This window comes from Schistocerca nitens, chromosome 1 (genome assembly GCF_023898315.1).
Source record: "Schistocerca nitens isolate TAMUIC-IGC-003100 chromosome 1, iqSchNite1.1, whole genome shotgun sequence".
Classification (NCBI taxonomy): Eukaryota; Metazoa; Arthropoda; class Insecta; order Orthoptera; family Acrididae; genus Schistocerca; species Schistocerca nitens.
In genome coordinates this window covers 157,480,111-157,492,753 of record NC_064614.1, presented here as the reverse complement: position 1 = coordinate 157,492,753, position 12,643 = coordinate 157,480,111, and the positions used below count along the sequence as shown (strand labels likewise).

Below are 12,643 nucleotides of genomic sequence, written 5' to 3'. Positions count from 1 at the left end.
CCCACCAAAATATGTCAAAATTAATACTTTTATGAAAGTTTTTTAGCGGGTGAATGTAATACTACAGATCCAAATTTTTAACACTACATGCCAGTGATGGAGGCAGGAAAATTAAAGTTAAAACTGTAACACCTAACCGTGGTTATGAGATGTGTTGGTCCCAGATTTGATTATATTAATGAGACAATAGCTCTCTCAGTTTTTGCTTTAACATACAAGGCAAAAATTATACAGTCCAGTCAGTGTCCATCTCAGTTTAACACAAAGAGCTACATCCACTGCATTCGTATTTACACAGTCCAGTCACATTAATGTGACCAATGCCTCTGTTCAGTGTCAATGTACAATAACTGTTCACAGATGGCAGGTGGCAGCACTAGCAATGGAGGGCACACAAATCGTGTTGGGAGCACAAGGAAAACAGTGCAGTGATCCCAGAATGATATTTTCACTCTGCAGCGGAGTGTGCGCTGATATGAAACTTCCTGGCAGATTAAAACTATGTGCCGGACCGAGACTCGAACTTGGGACCTTTGCCTTTCGCGGGCAAGTGCTCTACCAAGAGCACTTGCCCGCAAAAGGTAGAGGTCCTGAGTTCGAGTCTCAGTCTGGCACATAGTTTTAATCTTCCAGGAAGTTTCAGTGCAGTGATTGTCATAATATGGAAATGGAGGGATTTATCTGGCATCCAAAACGGCATGTTCCTTGGCTTTTAGGCCAAAGGTGAAACCATTTCCAAAATTGCTAAATTTATGATCTGCTTTCATGCTGCTGTGTTTAAAGTATACCGTGTATGGCTGAATAGCACTATCCAAAATTGGCATCGAGGCAAGTCTGGTGCACCACAGGCCGTAGATGGCAGCAGTGAATGACGGCTCTGCAGATGTGTATGGGCAATTAAATGTGCACCTGTTGAGCAACTGACTGTCAAGATGAACCAAGCGGCTATCAACAGTGTCTCATCAAAGACCGTTATGCAAATGTTGCTGTGTATGGTCCTTTTCAGCAGGCACCTGGTTCATACATCCATGCTGTTCCTTGGTGACAAAGGCTGCAATTTGGACACCAGTATTGCAACTGGATGTCGTCTGAGTGGTGAAAGGTGGCATTTTCAGGTGAGTCACATTGTGTGCTCCATCAGACAGCTGGCCATTGGTGTGTACGGCATGAAACATCTGAAAGCAAACATCCCGCAACAATTGTCAGAATGGTACAGGCTGGAGAGGGGGAGTGTTAGGCTCTGGTAAGTGCTTTTGTGGCATTCTCTGGGTGATCTCATCATTCTGAAAGGCACAGTGGATCAACAAATGTATGTATCTATCCTTGGGGACCATGTTCACCCCCATACACAGGTTGTTTTTCCTTGTCATTATGGCCTCTACCTCAGGACAACGCAAGACGTATACAATGCACAGCAAATTGGCGCTATTCAAAACTGGAATTAAGACAACTGTGGTGCACCAAGGGCTGTAGATGGCAGTAGTGTACATGCATAGTTTGAAGAGCACCAGGATGAGATTACTGTACTCCCTTGGCCACCAAACTCCCCGGATTTAAACTCAATCAAGACTATGTGGGACACCTGCATCGTGTTGTACGCACCATGGATCCTCAATCGAGAAACCTAGTGCAGCTGGCCATGGCACTGAAGTCTTCATCACACCAGATTGCTGTTGGTATTGACCAGAACCTCAGTGCCCATGCAAAATGTGGTTATTCAGACTTTTGACAGGTCATCACATTAATGTGACTGGACTGTGTATAAAAGTATAACGATTAGCATTACATTATACACTAGTAATGGCTATCACTGCTTCTTTAAAGAATTGAACACCCATTTACAAAGCAGCTAGTTTTTCATGCATCTCAATGTTTACAATGTCATATTGCCATAACTGTATATTGTAAGAGCCTGGGCTGAGAAACCTTACAGTCGCAGGATGGTGAAGCATGTAGCACAGTGGTGAAGGCCAGATGGCACTCTGTGCCCTAATGAAATAGCATTAGTAAGACATATATTTATTCATTTTAAGTGTTACAATTAAATCATTTCCACGGCTGTGGCAAGGGCAGTGGGCAAATTGTATAGCCTCGCAACGTGCTGACTCATCCACCTTAGCAGATTGTCAAAGCCGTTGTCTCCGTAACACCAGGGCACCATACGAGGTAGTGGGCAGAAGCTATAGCTTGCACAGTGATCTCAACCACCAGATTCTGACTGCTTTTCACTAGGACACTCATTTGGATGTTGAAGGTCTGTGTGTGTGTATGTGTGTGTGTGTGTGTGTGTGTGTGTGTGTGTGTGTGTGTGAGAGAGAGAGAGAGAGAGAGAGAGAGAAAACTACAGCAGCTCTGCATGGAATGTAGGTACTAGTGCAGGGTTACAGCATGATGTCCCAATTAGAGGTAGGGCATGGATGCCAGTGTCTCCTTCCAAGTGCAAGTAAGGGACAACAGACTAGTGTACCTTCCAGATATGACAACAGGTCGGTAGAGTGCCAAACACTGTGAGTTTGGCTCTCATCAAGCTGGTGTTAGAAGTCACCAGGACTCCATATCAGCAGATGAGATGAGATGTTGGCAGCTCACAGTTACCAGGGGTAGCAGACTGGGTAGTCAGCAATCTTGAAGGCAGAAATCATCTGGCAAATGGTAGACAGGATCTCACAGGGTCTGTATCATAGCAGGCTCACTGTAACTGAACAGCATAGTGGTAGGCAGCCTAAGTACGTATTGCTTTTCATCTGAGGCAATGACGTTCTCTCTTGCCGAGGATGACTGCATGTGTCAACATTTTCTGGGCTCATCCACATTCTTCATCACACCTCAGTCTCACAAAAGTGGCTTTGAGCACTTCAACTTGGTGCTTTCCAACATGTCGGTGGGCTGATAGGTGTTCTTGCATAACATTTATTCGTTTTGCAGCATCATGCTGTGCTGTCAGAATGATGTTATGGTCCCTCCTCAGTAATCTCATGTTGCTGCATCAGTGATTCAGACTTCTCACTCAAGCAAGGTGAAGCAATAGCTTCCAGGGTGTGTCATGTTATTTGTAGTATCAGCTCTGCCTGTTTGCATTCTGGTTGCTGCGTGGTGCACTGACTTCATTTGATTTGGCTTAGTACTAGTCAGAGAAAACCTTAAGAAAATCCTGTATTTGCCCATGACACCTTTTTGCAGCACAAAAGTACAATGATATTATTTTGCGGGTACATTTAGTGGTATATGCGGATACAGTGTTGCAAATAAAGTTAGTAGTAAAGAAGTTATAAATTAAAATGTCACAAAATGTAATAAGCAATAAACTTTTTAACTTTCATCATTTTGTTGGGGGTGTCAGTGAGAAAAAGTTTCTGAAAAGTTTGAAATTATGTTTCAGAAGTTAAGTACTTTCATTCACAAATACTGTATCAATATAGCTGTGTATTATGTGTGGCATGAGTTATGCACCCTCAAGACATAACAATTTTAATACTTGATTTATTGTGTTAAACCTTTAATGTAAGATTACATCTCTTAGTGAGTAGATTATGGAGTATTTTAAATTATTACATTTGGGCAATAATTATATGAAATACTGGAAATAAAATTTTTGTTTTGAAGTTGTTAGAAAGGCAATGTGCAACTGAGATTGGGTGACCGCATGAGTGTTTTAGCTGTTTACTGAGTTGCTGGATAATTCATTTAAAATTAATATTTCTCTATTAGAATGATTGTACATTGTTTATAATACTGGACATTCATAGTTTTTCTACAAAACTACAGTAATACTGCTTAAAACTCACATTTGGTACATTTATTTTGACTTTCTGGTGTGTCATTGTTGCATCCTTCATGGGAGGTGTATGGTACAATGAACAGATGTGCCCAGGTACCCAAGAAAATGATGGAACTTCATTACACAGTACTTTAAACAAGTACAACAGAAAACAGTTTCTGAAGTAACACCACTTAAAAATAGTTCTGATCTGACACAAACAGAATAACAGTTTCTTGAATGTAGGAGCCATGCCATGATGCAGATACAGCTTCTGAGTTAAGTACCCTGCCCATCCTAATAGGGTGACTCCTCAGGGGGCTCACCACTCTTCGGTGAGTTTGTGCTTGGCCACCGTGGGACCCTGCCTTTGCAGTGTCTTTTCCTTTCCATGCTGCATGTTTATCCATTTGCTATTTTTTTCACCCCTCGTGGGAAACATGTCTGGGATGTTTTTGGGACTGTGCTCTGCATTTTCAGTAGCCTGACATCAGAACAACCCCTCCACTGTTTTCTTATTCTTTTTTCTTTCTTTGGTCCCCTTTTCCTATCCTTCCTCCACTTTGGCGTTTGAGAGTCCTCTTTTTCTTCTTCCTCCCTGTGAACTCCTGAAGGCTGGCCCATGCATCTGTTGCATAACAGGTGACTGGGTAATGCATATTCCCGTCCATGGGTCAACAGGTAGCATTCGCATGTACCCCCTGGTACAGGCCAGGTCCAAGTAGAGATGTTTGCCTGAGCTGTTACCTTCCCAAATTGCCAATTGGACCCTCTGTCAGGTGTTTGTGAGGTGAGACCTGAGGTATGAACAATCATTTTTCCTTCATATGTACAATCGCATTTGGGCAGACGGCAAGTTTCCTAGATGCTAGCATGAAGCCACTGTCATACCCATGCCTAAGCCCAGTAAGGACAAACACCTTCTTTAGCTATTGCTCAGTTTCTCTCACCAGCTGTGTTTGTAAAGCAATGGAATGTATGATTCGTGCCCGGATGATATGGTGGCTTGAGTTTCACAATGTACTAACCATTGCACAATGTCGATTTCTAGCACGCCTTTCTGCAGTTGACCATCTCATCACTATGTCAACCCATGTCATGAATGGTTTTCTGTAGAAATACCATCCTGTGGCCATGTTTTTTGATTTGGGTAAAGCCTATAACACCTGCTGGAGGACTGATATCCTCTGTACTCTCTACACGTGGGGCTTCCAAAGCCGTCTGCCCTATTTCATTCAGGAACTTTTAAAAGACTGAGTTTTCAAGGTACATGTGGGTTCTGCCTTGTTGGACACCTTTATCCAGGAAAACGGTGTGCCTCAGGGTTCCATTCTGAACGTTTTCCACTTTGCTATTATGGTCTATCTCCTGCCGGGCACCTCCAGCTCCCTTTTTGTTTCCAATTTTGCCATATATTGCAGTTCTCCATGGACTTGTCTCCTTGAGTGGCACCTTCAGTATTGTCTCGCTTGTCTTTACTTGTGGAGCATCAACAATGGCTTTCGCTTTTCCAATGACAAAATTGTTTGTATGAATTTCTGGCTGTGTAGTGGTTTCTTCCAGCGTCTTTACTTCTTGGACCTGTTGCTCTTCCGTTTGTTGAAACTATGAAATTCCTGGTCCTCATTCTCAATAGGAAACTTTCTTGGTCCTCCCACGTCATACCTGGCCGCCTGCTGTATGCAGTCTCTCAATATCATACATGTCCTCAGCAGTACTTCCTGGGGAGCGGATTGGACCACCATTCTCCGTTTGTACCAGTCCCTAATCCATTTGAAACTAGACTACGGGTGCTTTGTTTATGCATCTGCACATCTGTCCATCTTACACCGTCTCAATACAACCAACTGTCATGGCATCTGTTTAGCCACTGGTGCCTTTTATGCTAGCCTGGTTGAAAATCTGTACGCAGAAGCTGTCAAACTACTGCTGTCATACTGCCATGATTTTCTCCTCAGCAGATACGTGTGCCATTTGTTTGCCATGTCTGGCCACCCATTGTGTGCCGTCTCCTTCAGTGACTCCTTTGCTCGCCAGTGTGGGGTGCATCCCTCTTCTCTGTTGTCTCTTGGAGTTCACTTTCGGCTATTGCTCTGGCAGCTTTACTTAATGCTACTTCCCACTTTCCCGATTGGTGGGAACCCTTCACCACTATGGCTTTGTGCAGTGGCATGTGTCCACCTTGGACTTCATTAGCTTCCTAAGGACACTACTTCAGACTCGCTCTATCATAGTAAGTTTCTCAACCTTAGTTCAGAAGTTTGTGATAGTACCTTTGAATACACTGATGGCTCTCAGACTGACCATGGTATCAAGTGTGTCTTGATCATGGACACCGACGATTTCACCCTGTACCACACCATGCAGTACATCCGGTGACACAGGCTTTTCAATTCTGTCATCTTCTCGGACTCTCTGTGTCCTTCAGAGCCTCCCTTAGTGCAGCGACTCCAGAAAAGCTTTCACTTACTCACTCGTGATGGAGCCATTGTAATGTTTATGTGGGTCCCTGCTCACATCATTCTGATCTTCCGTTCATGGGAACAAGCTCTGGGGAATTAAACCTCTCCCAAAGGCTTGGCTGATCTCCTCTTGACCCTCTCACTGTGAGGAGATCATTTTAGTTGGGTTGTGTATTGGGCACTGTCTTTACATCCATCACTATCTGTAAAGTGGTGCTCTCCCACAACTTTGTGCTCAATGTGTGATGTTCACCTGCTTTATTTCTTCGTTGACAGTCCTCAGTGTTGCTGTACTGTGTTGTTACACTGGCTGAAAAATGGGGGCTGGAAGTTCAACACTGACTCTGTAAATGATGTAGCCAACAGCTGCACAGTTGCGTTTCACAGTTATTTACTTTCACTGGTCACAACCCCCAACATTACACAGTTAATCTGACCATTTCACTATTGGTTAACTTTTGATAAGCCTCATTTATAGTTTGCAGGCAAATGTCAGCATAATGCTACAATAGTTTACCGTTGAACGTCTATGAGCAGTAAAAAACTAACTGCACAGTTCTTACAGAATAGTACGGTATGTGTGACACTATTGAACAGACACTGTCATTGTTTTAACACACAGCCTGTTTGTGTTACAATTATTTCACAGTTAAGTTAAGGCATTGTTGCTGATCTAACCTGTGCAGGTTTCTCGTCTGAAAATCGACCATGGACTGACTGTTTCAGGACCAAAAATTGGGCCTTTATATCCTCACAATAATAGGTACTGAAACTGTACATTGTTAAAATTAAAACATAACTGAATGTATCTAAAAAGTCCTCCTCTTTAACAGTTACTTCTATCACAAAGGTTAGGCTGAATTATTTGTTTAAATAATGAAATTAACAGATATAGTTACACAAACATGACAAACCAGGTAATTATTTTGGAAATAAATAAGGCCTGGTATTGCTAACATGTTTCTGAATAGAGACAAATAAATACCTTAAGAATGGTAGTACTTCTTCTTCTAAATGTTTATAATTAGTACAGAATTTATATTTGTTTACAAGTCAACAACATAATTTAAGTCATGAAACAATTAAATGATTTCACCTTATAACATAAGTATTAGGTAGGAATAGTCAAAATGAATTAGTAAATTAATTACTTACACAAAACTAAGCACAAAATTAGATCTGGTGCTAATTCTTTAAGTCTGAGGGTCAACCTTTCTCTTTTATGGAGATGCAGATTATACTGATGTATGTTAATGGTAATAAGGCAAAAATGAAAATAAAATGAATTTAAGGAGGCAGATGGCAAAACAAGGGAGAAACCTTGCTTCATCACAGTTGACCTCAATCTTTGACGGTTCACCATTTCCTGACAGAATGCTCTTTTTTTTAACCACTTATCTTATAATTTATATTTGTCATGTGAGTTATTGGTCATTTTAGTGAATGATGTGCAGGCTGTTGACCGAATTTTACTTTTTATCTGTCATAGCAATATGTCGAAGGATATTTAATCGTTAGTTCAGGGCTTCTGTTGTCTTTATAGCATATTTTATGGCCCTTTTTCCAAGAGCAAGTACCTGTTTGTAGCTGTGTTTCCTTCTCTCAATTGGACTAAATGTGTAGTCACTTTTAACTCCTTTTTCATTGTCCCTTCTACAGTTCTGACATGGGATTGTATGACCTTATTTGTTTTTGCACCCTAAAACAATACAAACTGATAGCGTAGCATTGATGTAGATTGGAAACATCCCTACATGAGCGTAGTCCGTGGCTGAAGTAGTCCTGAAGACCATGCGGTTTGTATGTGGTATGCAAGGCTGTAGGCTGTGGCTAGTGTGAAACCACTTGCATGGTCAACTCCTGGGCCAGAGAACCATAGCTATGAGCTCTTGATGTTGACCGATAGGTGGGCAGCTGGGTAGCATACTATATGGTCAGAAGAATACCAGTAAATCATAATAATGTCATGTGGCTTGCGGAAGGGTGCTAGTGCCAGTGATACTGGTGCTGTATCAAGTGAATGTGGCACCAGTAGGTACTCCAATGGCTGCTGCAAGCATGATGTGTTGTGGTTGAGTTGCAGGTGCCTTAGCAGGCTGGCAACCAGCAGCACTCTGCTGAGTGGTTGATGACTGTATCTAAAGGTGTCAGCCACAATGACTACAATCAATGTTTATCACGGTTCAAAACTAGCCCACACAGACAGAGTGGTTTAAAATGGAACGAAACTCGTAACCAATTTTAGTTTTTATAAAAGGGCCAAACTTCATATAAATTCTGTAACTTTGTTATGTAAATAACAAAGTATCCCATACATTCCTTCTTCAACAAATTATTACAAAAAAAGTGGAAAACCTCCATTATAGCACCCAAAGACGTTAGCTATTCACTCAAAACCCTATGATGACACCAAAAAACTAAGAAGACAATTTATGAATGAAAAGTATACATATATCAGCTGCTTCACTAAACCATTGTATCAGATATTTCAGTACTTTCCAGTCATGGTAGTTGCATTTCTACCTCTCCACCCTCTTCCTCCTTCTCCTCCCTTTTGCCCCTTTTCCCCTCTCCCACTGTCCCCATCTTTCCTTTTTTTTCCTCTAGCCTGCCTTCACCTTCTCCTCCAATTCTTCTCCTCTTTCTGCTAACCTGTTCCTCCCTCTCTAACACTGAACTATGCTGTTTAACTCCTTACTGCTGCACCCATCGATTGCTAAGCACTTCCATTTGTTGTATAGGAGAAGTCCCTCCACATGCTGATGTTTATTTTCCACTTAGGATTTTGATTGTTTTGAAATTACTGCTACAGAAAGCTGCTGTGTGGGTTGTAGAATGTGTTTGCTGTAGAAGTGCAGATTTTTTATGGTAGAGAAACCATCCCTCTGGTGGCCCAGTGAACACTTACGTGTATTAGTCCCCAGAGATGTGGATAGTTGGTCAATATTAACAATGGAGAGGGATAGACACCATTACAGATAAGGGAGTGGGAATTTAAGTGCTGTAGCAGCCAATAGTATAGGCATAGTTACTTAATTAGTTTGAAGTCCCATGGATCAATTGACAGAAAAACCTTAATAATTTGGAATGATTTATTTTACATTCACACCACAAATTAATTTGAAAATACTTTGGTACTATTCTTTAGTATGGGAACATTACAAGGTTGTATTAATGGGACAGATGTGGAGAATTCAAATAAAAGTGGTACAGTTCATTATGGATTCATATCATTAAGGTAAAAGTGTCCTCCAATGGGAAGCACTATGGAAATGTGTCTCATATAGAGACTACCATTAAAATTGTGAGAGGGCACATTCCGAAATGGTTTAACAAAGATATTATCCTTCAAAATAGGTCTCAGTGTCCATGAGGATAAAATATGATCTTTGCTTACACACAGTCACGCTGAAAATAATTTTTGCCATATGCAGTTCATTAATGGAATAGAAAGCAGATAAAATAACACTGGTATTGTGTCAGTTCTTTGAGTCTATGCAGCCTTCCTTAGAGTTCTTAAAAGCCTTATATTTTGCTGCAGTGTAGTATACAGTTTTATATTTTGCTGCAGTATTGTGAACGGTTGATCCCAATCAACAAGAGAACAATCAGTGTGTGAGCCATCATTTATTGTCACTACAGAAACTATTTCTTGCGTTATCATAATAATTTTGTTTGGCTGCTTGTATCTACTTCATTCAGACAGCAACTGTGTAACATAGGAAGACAACTCCAAATTGAAATTTGTTCAGTTTTTAATTAGTACACCAAGTGTAACTCTCTTGAATGCTAACAGATCCTAGATTAAGATGAAGTTTTTAGGGCTGTGATTGTGATCCAAAGGAATACTGAATCTGGAAGATTTTGGCCTGAACTGTGGAGAACATTTTAAAAGTTAATGTTTCAGTTTTGAGAGGTACAATCTGTCTGGCTTGGAATTTTACTTTTGTATTGTTGGCTAATGATTTTCATGCAGTTATCATTAGAACTTCTGGAAAGAACTCAAATTTGCAAAACAACTTTCATTATGGAATATTCAACAAGAAAAACTGGTAAATTTGGCTGTTGATTTTTTTCAGATGAGAAAAGTATTGTCAAAGAAGAGAAATTTGTTAATTAAATATAAATTTGAATGTTAAGGAGGCTTTTTGGGAAGCATTTTTCTGAAGAGTAACCTTGTGTGGAATGGAAGCTTGGATGACAAATGCTGCAGACAAAAGGAACTTTTCAAATATTGTTTTACAGAAGAATGCTGATAACTAAATGGGTAGTTTAAGTAAGTAATAAATACTGCAACTAGATGGGTGGTTTGAATAAGTAATAAACACTGCATTGAATCTGGTGGAAAATGCTTTATGGATAATTTGATTAAAAGAAGGGATACACTGATAGAAAAAAATCCCAAGGCATCAAGGAGTAGTGCGTTTGGCAATGAGGGAAAGTGTGTGAAAATTCTACATTAAGACCAAGGCTAAAAATACAGTCAGTAGACTCAAATGGTTCATACCTACACAGTATGATAAAACATACCCAAGGCAGAGAAGAATGGAGAGTTGTATCAAACACTATTAGGACCACAAATCATAACAAAAAAAATCTTCTTGGTGAAATGTCACCCTGGACCTCAAGATCTGTGTAGCAAGGGCCTGAATGAAGCATTTATATCCACTGTGCGCACTTTTACCACTAGTCCATATTATCTCTCATGTGGCTGCTACAGACTGTTTAAAGTCTTAAGAATTAATACAACAAATTATCTGCAATTTTAATGTGCAGTTTCCATTCCACTTCAAAAAGGGTAAATTATATTTGTTCAAATTGTGGCATAGGGCTTAGTTTTTCTTTAACCGGAAGCTTCATCTATTAATAGTCTAATTACTTTTCTTTCTCAGTGAACTGAAGCCAGAAGACAAGGATAGGCGGCTTCTGATAGAAGTGTGGGACTGGGATCGAACTTCACGTAATGATTTTATGGGCTCCCTGTCATTTGGCATCTCTGAGCTCATTAAAGCACCAGTTGAGGGGTGGTACAAACTCCTGACACAAGAGGAAGGAGAATTTTACAATGTCCCCGTACCTGAGGAGGGTGCAGATCTTGCTTCACTGAAAACTCAGATGAGAGTAAGTATAATCATTTTAACAGAATATAAATTTGTGTGTATGCCTAATTATATATGGAATCAACACATATGTGTTTCATAGACCTGCATGTGCAACAGTGCCATTGTTGTGCATGTTTGTACATGGAAGTTAGAGGGGAGTGGAAGAGGGATCATCAGTTTCAAAGAAAGCTGTGATAAAGATTGAGATATTTGGTTTTATTTGTCGTATATTGCTGATATTTGGAGGTCTTGAAATCTTTTGACATAAATGCATAAAAGCAATTTTTGACATTAAACTAAAGTGATTTTAAAGTAATGAGTAAGTTTTAAATCATGTCATATGATTTGTAATACATGAATCATTAATATGGAATCATAGTAATTACTGTGACACTAACCAGAAATTAAAAACCCTGATTCTTAACTTATAAGTTGCATAATATATAAATTAAAGAAAATATTGACATTATGATTCATTAATGTGATTTCTGAATTAATACAAAATATTTCTTCTGTTCCCTCCATACAGGGAGCAACAATTCTTAGCAAAAGTCAACTCCGTCACACGGTGGGCAAAGGTTTTACATACTGTATTCTTAGGTTCATAGGTGGCTGCCATGCATGCACATGTAGAGACAGTTATGGCGCTATTAGTGCCATGGGAAATTAATGCAGTTATCTATTACTTGTTTCCCTTGTCTGAGATTATTTTTTAAAAATTGTCTTTATAGATTTATGTATAGTGAACACTTACAGAATAAGATTAAATGGATTAAACTACCACAGTTTTTATTTGTAAAAGTAGATAAACCAGTCTCTTACAGAAATATCAGTATTTAAGCTACAACAAATAGAGCCCTGGAATCATAAATCATCCTTGAGAGTGTATGTACTCACAGAGTTGCCTCTTCTATTGAGATAAAAGCCAACTTGAATATGTGGCAGTATTAACATACTGTTTGTCATCTGACAACACCTCATTCCACTGTTCCCACTTGTCAACCACAGAATTATTTCAGTCACTGTATGTGTTCATTTACTATACATTTATTTTCCTTTTGGTCTGGAAACATATCAGAAGACCAAAAAAATATATCCATACAAGTCCCAATGGTAGCAAGAGCAGATAAGCATGCTAACATTGCATAATCAATTTCGTAGCTTATGTATCAAAGTTGCTGACTAGAATAATATACAGAAGAATGGAAAAGAAAATTGAGTACCTGTTAGATTATGACCAGCATGGCTTTTAAAAAAAAGTAAAGGCACCAGAAAGGCAGTTCTCAAATTTCACATGACAATGGAAGCAAGAATTAAGAAAA

General features: G+C 39.8%; 1 protein-coding gene across 2 annotated transcripts in view; it reads left to right on the top strand.

Annotated features, from left to right (window-relative positions):
• Positions 1-12,643, top strand: part of LOC126243987 (protein kinase C, brain isozyme) — a 199,633-nt gene that overhangs the window by 131,606 nt on the left and 55,384 nt on the right. For both annotated transcript variants that reach the window (XM_049948204.1, XM_049948203.1), the window contains exon 6: positions 11,112-11,340. In XM_049948204.1, coding sequence (XP_049804161.1) covers positions 11,112-11,340 — 229 coding nt within the window. The remainder of the gene's footprint in view (positions 1-11,111; positions 11,341-12,643) is intronic.